Here is an 18,719-nt window from a genome sequence, read left to right as displayed (position 1 = left end):
CGGGCATATGCTGTGCAGAAGGGAGTACCCGCCCGTCACCGCTCCCCTGAGGCGCTTAGCGCCCCTGTCCCGCGGGGGCTGCCGCGGTGGCCCACACGCGTCCCAGTCCTGCCCGCCCTTTCGCGGCGGAGCGCGCCCCCCATCGCGCATGCGCGCCCTCTCACCGCGAGGAAGCACCCGCCTCTTCCCGCTCCTGCGGCCAATGGGAGGCAGGGCGGGGCTACCTGTCATGGCCGCCCCCGTGTCGCGGCCTTGAAGCGGCGGCGGCTCCCGCTTCGCACGGTCCCGCTGCTCCCGGCCGCCGCCTCCCCTTGCCGCCATGGGCACCGTGTACGCACGGGTAAGCGCCGCACCGTGGGGCTGCGGGGAGGGGCTCGCCGGAGAGCGGCCCGGCGCTCGCCCCCGCCCGGGGCCTGGCCCGAAGGTCGCTGAGGGGAGAGCACGGCCTGAGGGGAGAGCACGGCCTCAGCGACCTTCGGGCCAGGCTCGGGGCGGGGGCGAGCGCCGGGCCGCTGGGGCTGGGACCAGGATCGGGCCGCCGTGCCGTGCCCTGACTTGCCCGAGGTTCCCCACGTAGGCTTGGGTGGCAGCCGGGCCGGTAAGCGCTGTCCGGCCGGGGGCCTGCGCGGGGCCGGGCTGGTGGCAGGCGGCGGGGTAGGGACCCAGCCGGGCACGGGCTCGGCCGCCGCCGTGCTTGGAGGGGCCTGGCCCTCCCTTCCCGGAACTTTCCTGCCTTCCTGGCGACGGTCGGGGCTGACCTTGCCGCAGGGGCCTGGAGAGAGCCTGGCTGTAGGAATCAAAATAGAAAAAAACCCCAAAACAACCAACAAATACCCCCCTAAACACCCAAACCACTAAGCAATGAGAAACTGCCCCACAGCTGCAGGCAGCACGGTGAGAAGTGGAGGTTGTAGGTTTGCACTTCCCTGGTAAACAGCGGTGTTGCTTAAAGAGCTCTGCCCTGTCTCACACCCTGAAGCACTTGGAGACCATCCTGATGAGCTACGTGACTCTCCAAATCCATATACCATTGCTTAAAGAAGCAGCTTAAAGGTTTAAGTGTTTGTTCAGATAGGACAAGAAGTAGCGTTTGTAATGGCAACAGGAAAATTGTGTTTTAACTATCAGAAAATAATTTCAAAGAGTAAGGATACGTAGGCTCTGAAGTACTTTAGGAAGGCAGTGGGTTCTCCATGCCTCAAGGCTTTATTAGAGAAGCATTTCTCAGGATATTCTGGATTGAGCAGTCTGTTTTATGGAAAAGTGTAGGAGCATGTGTAAAACAGGTTGTGAGAGAGTTAGGCTATATCAGTGTAACGCAGAAAAAGGTCAGCAGTGCTGTTGACTGTAAAGCAGAGGAATTGCAGAGCAAATGTTAAGACCTTGTGAACTTAAAAGTGCTTGCCCCTTAAAGTAACCGTGGGGAGCCGGCACAGGGGTGTTTAAAATTGTGATGTAGATAATTCAGGAATGATTAATGAGTGACTGACTTATTTGGAGTCTGAGAATGATCTGGGTGACTCCTCAAGATCCCAGGTACAATTAAGTCTTTTCTGTGAGCCGGTTGAAAAGCAGCAGGCTTTTACATAGTGTTTCATTAGACTGAGGGACAGCTGCCGGGTGCTTGTAAAGGCTCCAGAGTATCTCATTACCATGACTAATTTAATTTTGGTTTAAAATTTTTTTTTCTTGTATGCTTGGGTTTTGTATCCATCTGTAGTATAAACTGATACACAATATTGTGTGGATGCAGAGCGTTTCATGTTTGCCTGAAAATTACTGGGAGTGAGAGAGTATTGTGTCCTCATTTAACTTGATTCTGATATGTAATAGCAATTTACTATTCCAGCAAAACAACTATCCCTACATAATACGGCAAGTACTGCATTAGTCACTTAAGACTAAAAGTAGATTTACAGAGTTATCCAATCCTGACCTCTGCTTTTGCAGGTAACCCTCTGCTCATTCATGCTTGAATCCTTTATTTTCTGATAAGTCTTATTCTAGGACTCTTTCAGGTATAGTAAATAAAGCCATGCTGTGCTGGAAACCACTTTGATTAAAATGCACACTTCTGATGGATAGGGACTGAGGTTCTTGAGTGTTACTTGGAAGGTTACTTTTAAAGGAAATATTAAAATATAAAAACATATAAATATATGTGAAGTAACATGCTGAGAACACCTTTTGGTTTTTTTTTATTGTTCAACATTAACACTCCTCTCCCTCCCCAAAACCCAAACTAAGTAGTGGCACCCTGATTTTTTAGATTTTTTTTTTTTTTAAAAGATAAAATAGGAAGCATGCCTTAAAAATAAGGTTATTTTGTGAAAAGTGCAAAGTATTTTTGAGAAATCATTTGGCATGGAAGCTATTCAGCTATCGTTAAAAAATTCAGCAAGCAGGTAGGTAGCAAGTGTGCTGGTCGTTCCCCTCATTTGGGTTCTTCTCTTTTGCTTTTTTTCCCCTTAGGATCTGAACAAGCACAGTATCAAGAACAATACATTTTTTTCCTTTGCAAAAGGCATAAATCATAAATCCACATACCATATTAAATGCAGTTTTCTTTTATGCTTTCAGAGCTTGGAGCCTCTTCCAATGGGTGGGCCAGACTTTGGTGCCTTGGGAGAGGAAGCTGAACTGGTTGAAGTTGAACCTGAGGCCAAGCAGGAAATTCTCGAAAACAAAGATGTAAGTACCTGTACAACATGCTCATTTTTTTCTCAAGAGAAATGCCTTGACACCCTTGCTTGCATGTTTTTCCTAAGTGAGCTTTCTAAATTATGGTTTGAGATATGGAAGAATTAAATTTAATGCTGTGAGTTTAATCTGATGTTGTCTAGTCTCTGTTATTTATTTTTTTTCCGTACCGCAGTTGTTACTAGAATTCAGCTTTGAGTTACTAGACTTGTTTCCAGATGCTGCTTTCACCTCTCTCTCATAAGAGATTACTGCTTCTGCAACACCGCTTAGGTGCAAACAAAGCAACTGTCCTTAATCTGCTAGAGTGCAGTATTAGCCAGCTTCGGGTAAAATGCCACCAACATGAATTATGTTGCTGAGGGAAATACTAAATTCAGCAGAGGATGGTAACTTGTTTGTTTGTATTTTACATGTAAGAGCATGTCTGTCATGGCCCATGATATATTTAGCCAGGCTAGAGAGGTGAGATAACAACTGTTATCTTTTTAAAATTTTCCTTTCCTTTGTGCTATTCAGAATCACACTCACTAGAAGCTTGGTAATAATGATTTTATTTGATTATGGATATATTCTGATAGGTTTCTTTAAGCAATTTGCAGTAATGCTAGGTTGCTCTTATTCTGCTGTTTTTATTATAAGTGAATACATGAAACATTTGCAGTTGTTATTTTTTACACCTACTCCTAAAATTGTATACACTGAAAAGGTTGAAAAAATAAGGGAAATGCAATCGCTGTAGTCTATTTGTACCAGCTAACTTGGAGTGTGTTGTGATTTTTAAGATAAAATTACCTCAGATGATTATATAAAAGATGAATGATTTCAAGAAAATATAAAACCTCATAATGGAAGTGATCTTAATGTGCATTTTAAACTAGAATGCTCCAGTGGCAGTGATAATTGTAATAGTTAGTTTAAATATTTATGGCTTGATGGTTGATTTGTTTTTTCCTTTAACTCTTTGCTTATGTGTAGCTGATACAAGAAATGACTAACTACGTTTTGTCTTAATGTGTCTTAATATCTGGGTGTGATTTCTGCAGTGACTTTATTTGTCCTTACAACACTTATGACTAAAATCCCATCAGCTACAGTTTGTTACTGTCTCTTCTGTTACAACCAGTATTAGCTTTGGTGTTAGAGTTCTTTTTTCTTTAATTTTCATGTTAAGGGAACAACTTTCCACGATTGTCAGTAGCACTGATTTCTGATAATGTAGGTTAGCAGTGACTATCCTAGGAATCTATATGTTTTTTCATTTGGACAACAATATTTTTTTGTGTGTTGGTGATTTTTGATACTCGTTATTAGATTCAAATTAAGTATTTGTGTTTAAACATCTGTTCTGTTTAGGTGGTAGTTCAGCATGTGCACTTCGAAGGACTTGGAAGGACCAAAGATGACATTATAATGTATGAAATCTCTGATGTTTTCAAGGCTAAAAATCTCATTGATGTAAGTACTGTAGTAGTATCAGACCTCCTGTTTAAAAATTCAGGTTACTATTTTCTCTTTTTCCTGCTTTTGGGAGACTCCCTTCAGATGTGGGGCAACTTTGTCAAGTCTTATGATGATTCTGATCTTGTGATATGAAAGCCAAACTTAAATATGAAATACTGGCAGGTCCTGCATTTTCTGATTTGTTCAGCTCACGTTGTGAGGTGGCTAACAGTACTCTCAGATACTTTCTCAGCTTCATTCCTCCCATTTGAGAATTGCTAACCGTGCAGGTGACATTTTCAGTTAATTTGCTAAAGATGAATTACTGGATCTCAGCACAGATGATTGATACCAATCTCCACAATGGGTCAAAGTGTGAGTTAGGCTGTACGTCCTTCCACTTTTAGGTGGTGACTCCTTCTGGAGTATGGCTGGCAATTAGACCTGTAAATTGGTCTACATTTAAACAGATTAGGGTGTTTGGGTTTTTTACCAAAAGCATGGGGCCTGTAAATAGGTGTATAAGTTTTAACTGCTGAAACCTGTTTGAGTCATAGGTTTAAATATTAAAACAATTAGGAAGCATACTAGCAAAAGGTAGGAATTAAGCCAGATGCTCTGGGTTTAATTTATTTATCAATTCAAGTGTTAAAAGTGGCTGTGATATGTTTTGAAGGCACATATATGTGTCTTTGTACACAAAATCTGTGAATATTGTATAACTTAGCTGCATTTTAACTATTTTATCCTAGTTATTTTTTGGGTAACCTGAAAGACTCAAGTGGAGTAGATGATCTTTGGAGGTCCCTTCCAACCCAAATTATTCCATGATTCCATGACTAAGCTACTTGTCTCATCCTGTAGGTGATGAGAAAATCACATGAAGCGCGTGAAAAGTTGCTTCGTCTAGGAATCTTTAGACATGTAGATGTTCTGATTGATACCTGTCAAGGTATGTATCGCCTCATGAATCCTCACCTGTTTTCTCACACACATATGGACACGTGCTTGCTTATAATTTATATTTCCCCGTGTAAGAGGTTGGACATTTTTTGTGTATATAACTTACTTTCTCATATACTTTTACATATCTCACATGTACGTTTAGGTGTGCTACATATATGAATGTATGTGTCTACATCCATTATCCTTATGAAGATGTACTTGCATATGTGTCTGTGTATACGTGTGTGTATATAAATACTACTTGTATACATGCAAAAATGAGTGTATTTCCAGCACTAAAATAATTAAAGTACACATCTCTCAGTCCGGAGTTTCAGAGGAACACTTGAGGAAAAACTTGAAGATGTGTCCTGTACTTCCATGTATTACACATCCCATTACTGACATTATATCAGCACATCCTTGGTGCTTAAGGAAATGCTAGTAACTGGATCAGTGCTTGTGCATAAAAATTGGCTTGTATGACATATGGGGCAGTTGAATGTGTGCAGGCTTCACAGTAACGCTCAGTTGGTATTCCCAGGCTTGTGGCTGCTTTTCAAACTCATTGTTGTTCTCTTCAGCAGAGAGGGAAGTTGTGTTTCTGAGAAGGAAATGCATTGCAGTCCCACAGGTTGCTGGTGATGGGATTCTGTCCCATTTGCTTCAAGGAGAATTAGGTACCCTTGACGGGTGTGTTTTGGAACAGCTGCCATAGCCAGAGCCCTGAGGGAACTGGGTGGTTTCTGTTGATCAGCACTTACCTGCAAAATGCTGGGAGCCCTGCCCTAGTGATAGCATTGTTCTTGCCATGTTTTTAATTTCTGTTTATTCTAATATAAGAAGTTGTGTACATCTTTTGTTTTTAGTGGGTAAGTAGCAAACAGGTGTTAACTATTTCATAATTAAACTAACATGTTGATGATTAAAGCCAGGCATGCTATGATGGCATGTATCCACTCATATCCAAAGGACATCTTTTTCTCAAGCCATTTTTCTTTGTAATGTGGACTTTTATTGTAATTTAATTCAACCAGTTTTCAAGTAATTCAAGTCACCTTCTGTGGTTTTTGAATATCTCTTTAAAGATAACATACTTTTTTTTGTTTATGTAGGAGATGATGCCCTTCCAAATGGTTTAGATGTAACTTTTGAGGTAACAGAGCTGAGAAGACTAACTGGAAGTTATAACACTATGGTTGGCAACAATGAAGGCAGTATGGTATGGATAATTTCAAATAATTATTAATTCATTTTGATATTTGTCTGTCTTTTGTGTTTCAAACCTAGCAAGGAATTTGGTGAACCAAGCCAAATTATTTTCTTGATCCAGCTTTACTGAGGCTTGGCCAGACCCTTGTCTCTAAAGAGTCTTTGTATTAGTCAGGCTTTCATTTAGCAAAAGCCTATTTTGAGCTAGGGAAGAATGCTGTAACTTCCAACTCGGTATGTTAATTCTTAAAATGATTTACGTTATTTCTTGATAATGTTTAAGATGCTTTGTCTACTGGAGCAATTAGTAAGGAGTTTAGCATTTAGTTTCTGTGAGATCTATTTAAAGTGTTTTTCTTCTCAGTTGAAATGCTTTGTATATGACTTAAAAATTGTTCTTGTTTTTCACTGTTTTAGCCCAATACCATTTATTCTGAGCTGCAAAGGGCAAGGTTTCCTAGAACCATATAAACAGTGGAACTTGTTCCCCACTGGATTCAGTTAAGGATGCATCACATTAAAAATCTTGTGTGAAAAATGTTTACCAGTTGGCACAAAAAAGTAACAGCCATGCTGCTGTTCTGTTAATGTCCTTTTAACAGAAGTGCTGGTGTAAGCAGATGGTGCTTTCAGGTGCTCATTCTTGCACCCTTCCTACCTTCTCATGTGCACAGTGCAGCTGTGCCTGGGACTGGTAGATAAGCCAGATCAAGGGACTCATCCTTTTCTTCTTAGAGGTATTTTTAACCTGGATAAGATTCTGTATGACTCAGGTGATGGTATTTTGTAGGTGCAAGGAGAATAGGAAATTAGTGAGTTGAGAGCTGCTTATGCAGCTCTGCTGCTAAGAGCAATGTCCAGAGCATCATGACCCAAATGAAACCAGTGGGGAGTCCTCCTCGTTGGTTCTAGTATCTTTGAAAACAGCCTGAAAGCTACTTTGGTTTCTTTTGTGCTCAGCTTCCCCTTACATTTGATTTTAATTCTACAGCAAAGCAAAACACTTGAGTGATGTAAAAGCATGACTCTTACATGCTGGTATTGGCAGCAGAGATTGTTTCCTGAAAAGTTGAATAGATTTGACATTTATTCTAATGCCTAAAATTCATCTGAAGCCTATAGATCTAGTATTTCATCCTAATAGCCCTTTCTGGTTAGTTGGATAATTGCATAGTAGCCATCATCACAAAGTTCAGGTGACTGTTTTGCTTCCAATAGCTGTTAGACAAAGGCAGTCAGGATTTGGTAGCTTTTTTATGTTCTTTTAGAATAGAGCACTCCACAATAGAACAGTCCTCATAGTGTCCGTGCTTGGAGGAAACCTGCCCTATCCTTTCTGCCAAAGGGCCAAGTACTGCCAAAGGGATGTAAGAAATTTATGTTGGAACAGGCCGAAGTGTTTGACTAGTTTCTGGAGAATTGTAATGGTATGTTGTAGTGCCGTCAGGACTGATTGCAAGAGTATCTTGTTACTAGAAATAAAATATGGAGAAGTGGCTCTGTACTGATAATTTTCCATTGGGTTATTGCTGAGGTTCCAATGAACCCTACCTGATGGGTACTTTTCCTGATGATCAGCTGGAAAGTCTGCAGTTGGTAGAGCAGCTGCTTATTATGCCAAAGACTTATTCTCCTGGGCTTTGAGACTGGCTGGGATATTTTTCGTGACGTAATAGCAGTACTGATGGTACACCAAGAATGCAGATGAAGTCAGTAGCTACTGGACAGCAATAAAAAGTGGATGGTTAACTGTAACTTGTGCTGTTGTGATGGCTTTTGCTGCCAGTGCAAAGAGAAATCTAACTTACAAGAAAAACACATTCAATTGCAGCTATTTTTAATGTCTTCATTTTTCATTCTCATCATAGATATGCTTGCGTTCAGCATATGGTTAAGGTGCAAGACAACAAACTGTGAAATGCTGTGAGGGGTTTTTTTATTTTCTATAGGTACTTGGGCTCAAGTTCCCAAATCTCTTTGGACGTGCAGAAAAGGTAACCTTCCAGTTCTCCTATGGAACAAAGGAAACTTCATATGGCCTGTCATTCTTCAAACCACAGCCTGGAAACTTTGAAAGAAAGTAAGGGATGCATTTTTGAGTACTACTCTTTTTTTAGTGAAGGAATATAAAACAATTAATAAGATCTTCCAGTGAGTAATAATTAAATGTATTTCTTTCCTGAGGGTCTGTTAATAATGTAGCAGAGCTAGTTTCTTAAGTTTTTGTGATAAACCTCCACTTAATTACATAGTTTCACTTTCAAACCTACCAGTAATGTTGTGTTTCAGTTTTTCAGTTAACCTGTATAAAGTAACTGGACAGTTCCCTTGGAGCTCTCTTCGTGAAACGGATAGAGGAATTTCAACAGAATTCAATGTAAGTGTAGCACAAGGGTTTGTGGAACACATGCTTCATTTAGATTTAATTCGGGTCACAGTTGGCTTTCACAAATATTTGGTTTACTTTTTTAATGATTGAGACACTTGTGCACAGGGCTAACTTGTCATTATTTGAAAGAGGTCAACAATTTTAAAATGACAGAAGTAATACACCTTAGTCTTTCTGCTAGAATTCAATCTTATTTTGGCCATATAAAAATACCAGTGTGTTTTTCTCCAAATTTTAATGTTTAAAGTGTGATTTCAGAGAGGCAGCTTGTTGCCTAGCTCACTTTATCAGCCCAATTCAAGATACTTTTCATTTGGGTTGGATTAAGTAGTGTGTACCTACTTGGAGAAACTCTCTTGGCTGGAGCAGAATTAGTATTACTCTGAAATGAAAAAGGGTTTCTCTCAGATCCAAGAAGCTTGGAAAGAAAAAGCATAGAATCTTATAAAAAAACTTCAGAGAGAAAGATTTTTCAAGGAAATGTTTATTTTAATTTTGTAGCAAGATTTTTTTAAATTTCTTACTTAATTCTTCATTTGTAGTTTCCAATCTGGAAGACGAATCACACACTGAAGTGGGAGGGCGTGTGGAGAGAGCTTGGCTGCCTTGCTAGAACAGCATCCTTTTCTGTTCGAGAAGAAAGCGGACACTCTCTTAAATCCTCTCTCTCTGTAAGACTTTTTCATGATAATTTTTAAAACACATTATTTTGAGTCATCTAATACTTACGAATGAACCGAAGGAGCTTTTTGTCTTAGTGGGTACTGTGTTTTACTTCAGACATCTTTTGCTGTGTTTGGTCATTCACACAGAGCCATCCAGGAGGTCCAGAGAGAAAACGTATTTTCATAGTTGGCTCTTGCGTTTTGACTGTGGCATAGGCTGGCTTGTTCTTTCTGCAGGGCCTCCTTCTGTCTCATCTGCTATCTCTTTTTGCACAATTGTCTTATTTTCTGGAAGATGAGATCAGTAAATTTCCTCATCCTAGAGTTGCTGTGCCCTTTGTAAATATTCTTTCCTACCTATAGTAGTTTTTGGTCACTTGCCATCTTTAACTTGTAGCTTAGAAATTGTAGGAGATAAACGATTTGCAGGTTACTGTCACAAAATTGATGATTTACACTGGGGCATTGTTGCTGCTGTATTTCTGGTGTGTACCATGCCCAAAAGATACAAATGTATGCATTTCATGTAGCCTCTAAATTCAAAACTAAGTTAGTCTGTAGGTCCTGGGTTAACAGTTGGACTTGATGATCTTAAAGGTCTTTTCCAACCTAAATGATTCTGTGATTCTACATTATTCGCAGATCTGTGAAGCTGCACTAGCCTTAGCTGGAGCTGTGGTTGTCTTCCACTGTTTGCACAGGTTTTGAAGGAAAATACTAGTGTCACTCTGTGGTATTCAACAGATATGAGAACCTAAAAATATTTTTTTGATTTATTTTTTTTTTTCAGCATGCCATGGTAATTGATTCCCGGAACTCCTCAATCTTGCCAAGACGAGGGGCTTTGCTGAAAATTAATCAGGTAGTATTAAGTGACTTATGCTATTACTGTATTTATATCTGTAAGTGTGTTTGAGTAAGTCTTAATTTACCTAATTGATGTTCATCTTAGAAATGTCTAAAGATAGAATTCAATCGTAAATTGACTAGGAGACAGTGATGACCGGTATTTACTTTTTATTTTTACAGTGTGTGACACTTAAAATCATGAAACCTTTTTTATGATGGCAAATTTTCATTTGTATACCATTTGGTCAAACAGCACCGCCATTTTATCTTGCCATTAGCATTAAATTATTTACTTACTGAGATATATTATCCCTTACAGTATTTACTCTACACTTTCCAGTAGATATTAGTCCTTGTTTTCTAACACTGTAATGTGAGACTACCAGACCGTGGTCCTGTTGCTACTTACAAAGTTTGTAAGTCTTAGAATTAAAAATGAGAGACGGGGTAAAAAGAACTCTCAACGCCATACACATGAATCATTTTGGCACAGAAAATGTTTTTCACTCTTACTAGTTTCAGAGCTTTTAGAAAAGCTGGCTTTTCTATTGTATGGGTTAAGACTTCAGAAGCATTAACTTCTGCGATGCTTTAGAAGCAGATTGTTTTGAAATGCCATTGGGACTCTTTTAAGTGCTACTGTTCCTGTAAGCAACAGTGAAGTATTCTAAGTCAGAAAGGTGGTTATAATTCAGGGTTTAGATAACAAATTATTTGTTAGATGCTGCCTCTAACACTGATTCAGTCACTTCACTTGTTATTTTCAAATTGCATTGGTGGAATGCAACTGTCTGGGTCTTCAGCCCTGCTTTAGTACATTTGAAATCTTATTCGGTCTAGGTAAATACAGTAAGAGTTTTGATTTTGGGTGCTGAATTTTCCTGCTCCATTTTATTTTGCTGTCATATACAAAATGGCTTAGAAAGCAATACCTTGATTTATTATTTGGAAGAGAAAAATGCAGCTCGTTGTTCTGAGGGTCATGCGTGGTTTTTCATTGACCCAAAATTCTGTTGTCTTTCCATACCAGTATATCTGTATTTCTTGTACAGAAAACACTGCCTATGCTGATGCAGATATGATGAACCGTTAGAGAGAAGAAACGTGTAATATCCATTACAGCTTTCATAAACATGTCTTTACAGGAGTTGGCTGGCTATACAGGTGGAGACGTGAGCTTTCTGAAAGAGGATTTTGAATTTCAGTTGAATAAGCAACTCATCTGGGATTCGGTAATTTTTTTAAGGATATTTTAGTAATTAATCTGAGTTAGCAAATTAGATTATTGAATCTGTGTCTATGATGATTTTTCACCATGGGTTAGAAAAAGATTGTGGAAGTAAAAGATGGATGGCATAGATATCTTGATTTGTTTTTTTGAAAGTGAAAGCCTCTTATTTTTAACCTGATGTTCCTGGCATGTGCAGTCACGTGAGAAGTGGGCATTCTGGAAAGAACAGCTTGTTTGACAGTTAACCATATGAACTCTTTTCCTTTCAGAAGTAATGTTGGGCATGTCTGTTCTTTGTGATCTTTCTTGAGTGATTTTTCAAAAACTTATTACAGCCTTGGTTATGAATATTCTGACTAATCACGGTTTAGATTTCTTTTGTCATTGTAAATTATGAATGTATGACTACCAATTTTGGTATCGTGGCATGTAATTATTTCTGCTATGTAAAATTATTGGGAAAGAATGGGAAGACTGATTTCACTACAACGCTAAGCTTGCACTACAACATTTTGTGCACAATGAAAAACTTAAGTTCCAATAAAAAAAACATGTTACCATGAGAAGTTTGTATGAGACCCCAGTCTGCCACCCCATAGGCAGAACACATCACAGATTTTATGGTGTGGTGTCTGTGTTAGTGCATTGGTTTGCAGTCACTGCATGGTTTTGAAATAAATTCCTATATCATCACTTAAAGACTGGGTTTGGTTGGCAGAGCAGTTCTTGTGTATACTACCTAGATTTCTTTCAGAGGAAATGACAGGATAACTCCAAGTTCATGTTTAAAGAACTTCAGCTGCTTATGAGAACATAGAGACCTTAAGTTTCGAGTGGCTTTAACAGCACAGACCTAGTATTGGGTGGAAATATTTTTTTTCTGCTTAGTGAAATCAGAATTTCAATATATCCTAGAAATACTTCTGTCTGTATTTAGAAAGAAGTTCTTCATCACGTGGAGATGGTGCAGTAAGTTCTTGTCTCATAGCTGAAGGGGAATTAAACAGCAACTTCTGTTATGAAGATTAAAAAATCAGAGGGTTACAATATTTGCATCCCAACATACTGACAAAAAACAAAAAAGCATTGAGAAGATGTCTACCTCTTGATAGTTTTTATAGAAGTACACTAATGATGAAGAACTTCTAGGAGACTGGAAGAATCTTAACATTATGCCAACAGTACAACTGAAAAACTCCAAACTACTTCCATAGTGCAGATACTAACCAATTGATGCTGGAAGGATCTGTCAGTCTGCTGTTTCCTGCTTTTATTCTGAGGCGACTCAGTGCAATGAAGTTCTTGGGTTAGACCAACGAGGCCAACACAGAAGGGCATTTTAAGGCTCTTTGCTATACCCCTTTCTTATTACATTGTATTTGCACCTTCCATATGGTGGAAGAAAGGGCGTTGCCTGATAAGCGTACTTGTAATCATCTTACATTTATTTGCTGACCTTCAGCTGAGAAAGATGGCGTATTCTCCTATGAAATAATTTAATGGCTTCATGGCTTTGCTTTTTCCCATGACTGCTAATATGCCTACATTGTGAGTGAAAGTGAAGCATGTCTCATCACATGGTGTACATACTTTTATTATCACTCATTGTTCATGAGTGTAGACTTGCGTGGAACTGACTTTTGCATATGCTGTACGCTGCCTGATGAGCTTATATCTGATAATGGCAGGCAGTATTTATCATCTGCAAAATTTTGTATCATCTGGGGACTCTCAGGGCAGAAGGTAGCAGGAGGGTGCTGTAAAATTAGAGACATTATCCAATACCTTCAGCCTAGGTATTGACAATAGATCTTACCATCTGGCAGTAGTACTTCTACTTGGTACGCAGGCAGCAAGCGATTAAATGTATTCATTATAGTGATTAGCTCCCAAGAATTACTGTATAGATAACTAGTTAGTATATGTGTTTGATGTCAGTACAGGGAGTTGCAGAAGGTGGTTTCATTTAATTATAAGGCTAATTTACAGACAGTTAATAATTGTACGGTTTTTGGTAGCTATACGTTGGACTTAGCCTCCTGTGGGTTTAAAATTGCCAGGAGTAATTTATGTCAGCAGTGTATTCTTGAAAATGAAAAAAAGTCATGAAAATGCATAAGAAAATAGGAGCTTGATGAGTGTTCCCTTCAGCTATTGTGAAAGCAGCACTTGGTTCAAATCTGCTGCATTGACTTCTTCAAGATGTAGCACCATATGAAAGAAAGAGGGCAGCAATGATCAAGAGTTCCCTGAAAATACCATTACTGATGGTGTGATATCCATGCGTATGCTGTGATCATCTGCAACTTTGTCAGACTAATGAGAACTCTGCCAGTTACTGAGCAATGAAATTTTACTAAGAGTGTTTTTGGGGAAATTATGTAATACATATTAATAAACAACTTCTTTTTCTCTCCAAAGGTATTTTCAGCATCTCTTTGGGGTGGAATGCTAGTACCTATTGGAGAAAAGCCATCCAGTATAGCTGACAGGCAAGTTCTTTAAATGTTTCTTTATGTTTTTCAGTCAACCCAGGTAATGTATAAAGAAAACTCTATAGTAGAAGAGAGAAGCAGTAGTAGTTCTGGTTCTGAGGAGATTAAAATGTTTCTAGTTAGCTTTAATTGCATGTTAGTATTCAAGCCATGCCTTCTGGTTTTGATTTTTGTATTAGGTTAGTCTAAATTTGTGATTTGCTACATGGTATCTCTGCCTGCCAATATTTGTCGTTACAAAATGATATTTACTATCTGCAAAATTTTGTGTCAGGCATATGTAAAACTGTAGGTGTTTTTAGAAGTAAAGCCTATTGTAGCTACGGTGGCTTTTTAGACAATTTTGCCTTCTAATGCCTGTGTTTAAATAAATCATTTAGACTTACATTTATTTACAGTAAATACTAGGTGTTAACTTCACATGTGATAGATCTTAACTACAATATTTCTGATTCTTTGGTGCTGAGAATCTTTCTGCTTTGATCTTTGTAAGTAACGGAAGATTGATTTTTATTTTTAATACTTCTATTTATTTTGATTTATTTGCAAATACGTGGTTTAGATTTAGATATGATTTTTGGTATTTCTTTAAATAGACTTTACTAAATGCGTTACAAAGTTACCTGTAACTCTGAAAAGCAATGTTAGAGGTATGGCTAGGTATTTTCAAATACATCCTTTCAAGTGAAGCATTAAATTAAATTTGACTGTATTCACTAGGTTTTACCTTGGTGGACCAACAAGTGTGCGTGGATTCAGTATGTACAGCATTGGACCGCAGAGTGAAGGTCTGAAACTTTTACATCCTGCTCCTCTGACAATACTGTAAATATCAGTGTGTGACAGTCTCCAGTTCTGTCCCCAAGCTTTGTATATCTTAAAAATCATTGCACTCATTCTGCACTTTGAATCTGAGAAGTGTTATGTCTTTGATCTGTCCTTATATATTAGTTCACAATGGAATAAAGCCCAGTAGTTCTTCATTAAGCCATAAGCTAATTTTGTAAACCAAGTGCGTTGTTCAGACTTGCATACTTGCAGTATGTCACTTTAATTAGTAAGCAGTCTTCAAGTTGAAAAAGTTCCTGAATGATGGTTATAGCAACAGTCACGTTCAATCTCTGTGTGATACAGCATATGTTCAGGGAGCTTAGGGGAAAGATTACATGATGAACAAAGGTGTTTTGACAGCCAGAAGCTTCCTCAGTTCTATTCCTTACCCTGCTGATGACCTGCTGTTATCAGTGGATTCAGTATTCAGTATATTTTAAAACTAATTACTTAATTGCATAAATTTCCCATTTTTAAAATGAAGGCAAGTATTTCAGAGATGTTCAGGAGGTAGTCTCTGATGAACCACAAGTAGGTGTGTGCCTCAGGCTGTTCCAGTGAGGGAATGAAGCAAAAGGGCACTTCACTTGGTAGGTTTAAAGAATTGTGTAAGTGTTAATTTTTTTACTTGATAGTGGTGAGGTTGGAGAGAGCTAGAAGCAAATGGCAAGAGTTGTAAAGGATAGAAGTGCAATGTAAAACAACTTAAGGATGCGTTCTCATACCTTTAACAGCTGGTTCTTTTAATATATTCCACAGTAAATGTTTTTATCTCAACATTTTACCTAAATAGGTGATTACCTGGGAGGAGAAGCCTACTGGGCTGGAGGCTTGCATCTGTACACCCCTCTGCCTTTCCGGCCAGGCCGGGGAGGGTTTGGAGACCTTTTCCGAACACATTTCTTCCTTAATGCCGGAAACCTCTGCAATCTCAATTATGGTAAGACTCGATAGAATTGTATATAACAAAACCTGCTTGTCTACATATATAAAAGTAAAAAAGATGATGAGAGCTGTTCTGTGCCTGTTTACTCAGAAGCAGTTTGTTTACTATGTATATTTTGGTGCCTGTCAAAAAGCTGCTGCTATTAACTTGTATATTTGACAGATTGGCAGTAATTTTTTTAGCTTTTTACAGAAAGTCTAGCACAACTTGTGGAAAAGAGAGCTAGGGTGGTGACAGTAGTATCTGTGAATTGGTGATGTTCAGAGACCAGTGTGGTAATTGATTTACACCTGCTGCTTACACCGTTCTGAAGGGAGATTGGAAGATGATGTTTTAGTGGGATTCCAGTGTTTACTGGGATTAACTAAATAAAAAGTGGTGGCATTAGAGTGTAGGTGCGGGTGTGGTAGCTGATGTGCCTTCAGGGGTTTTTTCTCCCATCACCAATTGTGTATGACTTTTCAATATAATTTCAGTTAATTTTGGGATATAGTCTTTGATGTCTGCCTCGCTTGATGGAAGAGAGGTGGCGTCCGTAGGGGAGTGAAACACTTTATGCACAATTGAAAAGCAGATTAATTAACTTCAAAACTAATAGAGACTCACTAAAGACATTTACGTGTTTGGTACTTGTTTCCAGATTCATGCAAGTAGGTACCCTGCGATGGGAAATGAAGATCAACCAGCAAAACCATAGTAGTTTGAGTCCAAGGTACTTGGCATTTGAGAGTTGTGGGTAGTACATACATTTTGAATCTGCAGGAGATGCTCCTAAGTAGTGTGTCTTCTAGCTCTGAAAACCCAGTTAGCCTTTGACCACCCTGACAGTCAACTTTGATGCTTGTTCTGCTGCTGGTTTGCTTTCAGGTGATGGTCCCAGAGCTCATCTGCAGAAGCTGGCAGAGTATATCCGGTGGTCTTACGGTGCCGGCATAGTGCTTCGACTTGGAAACATTGCTAGATTAGAGCTTAACTACTGTTTCCCCATGGGAGTACAGTCCGGTGACAGGTTAGTTTTTTACACCAATTTTGTTAAGTGTTAACTGGTTTTAAAGGCTACTGCACTTCTGTCTGGTTTTGTCAGAGAGAATTGCTGCCTTTTAATTTTGTTTGCTCTTTGCCAATTTAGAGATTTTTCAGCACTTGATACTCTTCTTTCAGATCTCTGTATTCCTGTTGGTTTCACAGTACTTCTTGGTTTAAGACTGTGTTTGTCAAGTTTCAAAGTTCAAACTTGAGATCAGCTGTTGAAATGTATGAATAGCTGTGTAGCAGATTTTGTTTAGGTGAAATGATTGCTCAAACAGCTCATGGGATTTTCTTGAGCCTTCCAAAATCAAATGATCAGATAAATACCTAGTTTAATATCTTTGCTTGAAAAACAAAAACAAGATTAACTATAAAGAGAAAGGGAGAACAAATTAATTTGTTAGCAGCCAGTTATCCTACATCAAGCAAATATTACAGTACACAGTAAAAAAAGCTTCAAGGAGCCTGTTCTTGCCTGTGAATACTCTGTGAGATACTCTGTATTTTGTATAGGACTTGGATTATGCTTCTACTTGTCATTCATGTGAAACGTGAATAATGGCAATTTGAAAACTATGGTTTTTACTTTGCAGATGTGAATACTCCATATGGATGACAGATTGGCAGGGTATTTATTTTAAAAAGCCTTTATCAGCTAGTATTTGTATTGTAACTTCCCAAAGATTGAAAAGCTTGGGAAATTGAGGATAGGGAGAATTGATTTTAATTTCATCAGTAACTTACATATCACTTACATTGTTTATTATTTGTTTCTTTTCAGGATATGTGATGGTGTTCAGTTTGGAGCAGGAATCAGATTTCTATAATACTGAAACATTTTTACATCATTTTATGAAACCATGTTCTGTAATTGAAATCAAGACTATAATGTATCTCAGTGTGGTCTAACTTTTTTCTTGAAATACAGATACACATCTGAATGATTTACCTCTCAGACTCCACAAGAAACTACATTAAAGAATTATGCTCTAAAGGTTCATTGTATCTCTGATTCTTATCAAAGAGGACGGTGTTTGTAGGGTTCTAGCTACTTTGACTTACAGCCTTTAGGTGTTGTTGTTACTTGAATATATTAGAGTTGTGTCAGAAATTGGCTCTTGGATATGGTTCGCATGATCATAGATGTCATTGGCCTGCATAGCCTTCAGTCTTCCAACCACAATTCTCACAACTGGTGGGATGGCCAAGTGTGAATATGGGTGGAGCAGAAATTAAGGGGGAACAGGTTTTGTCCATCATCAACTTCTGTCAGCAGATAACCCTGAAAAAATTCTGTTAATGCATCAGAAACTGTTTTGGACCAGTAATGACTGTAAGTGAACCAAAATGTTCTCATTTGAATATATTTCTTTATTGTAAATCATCTATATTTAAATACCTCCTACAATCTGAACTGCATACTGTAAAAATTCAAGTTGGCGCTCTAGCACAGTAAATACTAAAATTCAAAAATAACTTTGAAAGGTTCAGGGGTCTCAACTGTGAGGCAGTTGTGAATGTTTTAATGTTCTTAGTGAAGCCATTGATGTGGGTCGTGTGAACATCTTTTTGTAGCAGTTGCAAAAAGGGATGTCTAGACATGTGATCATGTGATACTACCTGGTTTGCTTTTGTGTGAGAGGCGTGCCTCTCTACTGACTTATTTCACTGCTAATTTCTCTTAAAAGTGACCTCCTGCTTTATCACTCGGCTTGTATTCCAGTTTCTGTACGGTTGGACTAATTCACTAGTTTCGTCCTAACAACTCATCTTTGAGGATAGTTACGTACTAATTTTTTTTTACTATGTATTAATCCTGGGATGTCATCCTAAGAGGATCTGAACCTAGAATTCACTTTCCCTGCCTTTTAAATTTACTTTTTTTTGGTTATTAAGTGTTGGCAAATTTAAAATCTTACTACAAAGAAGATTCTGGGAGAGTAGAACAGAAATACACAAGCTATTATACTCCTGATTTCTTCTA

The 18,719-nt window shown here is 38.7% G+C and overlaps 1 protein-coding gene across 1 annotated transcript; it reads left to right on the top strand.

The window, feature by feature from the left end:
- Nucleotides 1–186: 186 nt before the first annotated feature.
- On the top strand, nucleotides 187–17,729 carry SAMM50 (SAMM50 sorting and assembly machinery component). The gene is made up of 15 exons (XM_055710806.1): nucleotides 187–340; nucleotides 2,581–2,691; nucleotides 4,057–4,158; nucleotides 5,008–5,095; nucleotides 6,204–6,310; nucleotides 8,250–8,380; nucleotides 8,590–8,677; nucleotides 9,232–9,360; nucleotides 10,145–10,216; nucleotides 11,349–11,435; nucleotides 13,856–13,926; nucleotides 14,650–14,717; nucleotides 15,554–15,700; nucleotides 16,574–16,715; nucleotides 17,517–17,729. Exons 1-15 carry the CDS (start codon nucleotides 320–322, stop codon nucleotides 17,560–17,562), a joined length of 1,410 nt encoding a protein of 469 aa, XP_055566781.1. The 5' UTR covers nucleotides 187–319; the 3' UTR covers nucleotides 17,563–17,729.
- Nucleotides 17,730–18,719: the final 990 nt, after the last annotated feature.

This window comes from Falco cherrug, chromosome 5 (assembly GCF_023634085.1).
Source record: "Falco cherrug isolate bFalChe1 chromosome 5, bFalChe1.pri, whole genome shotgun sequence".
In the NCBI taxonomy this organism is placed as follows: domain Eukaryota; kingdom Metazoa; phylum Chordata; class Aves; order Falconiformes; family Falconidae; genus Falco; species Falco cherrug.
Note: the sequence above shows the minus strand (reverse complement) of the source record. Positions and strands in the feature narration are given on the sequence as shown.

Coding starts and splice junctions, on each gene's coding strand:
- SAMM50 (XM_055710806.1), top strand. CDS start 320: ATGGGCACCGTGTACGCACGG. Junction 11,436..13,855: donor AGCAACTCATCTGGGATTCG/GTAATTTTTTTA, acceptor TTCTCTCCAAAG/GTATTTTCAGCATCTCTTTG. Junction 14,718..15,553: donor CATTGGACCGCAGAGTGAAG/GTCTGAAACTTT, acceptor TTACCTAAATAG/GTGATTACCTGGGAGGAGAA.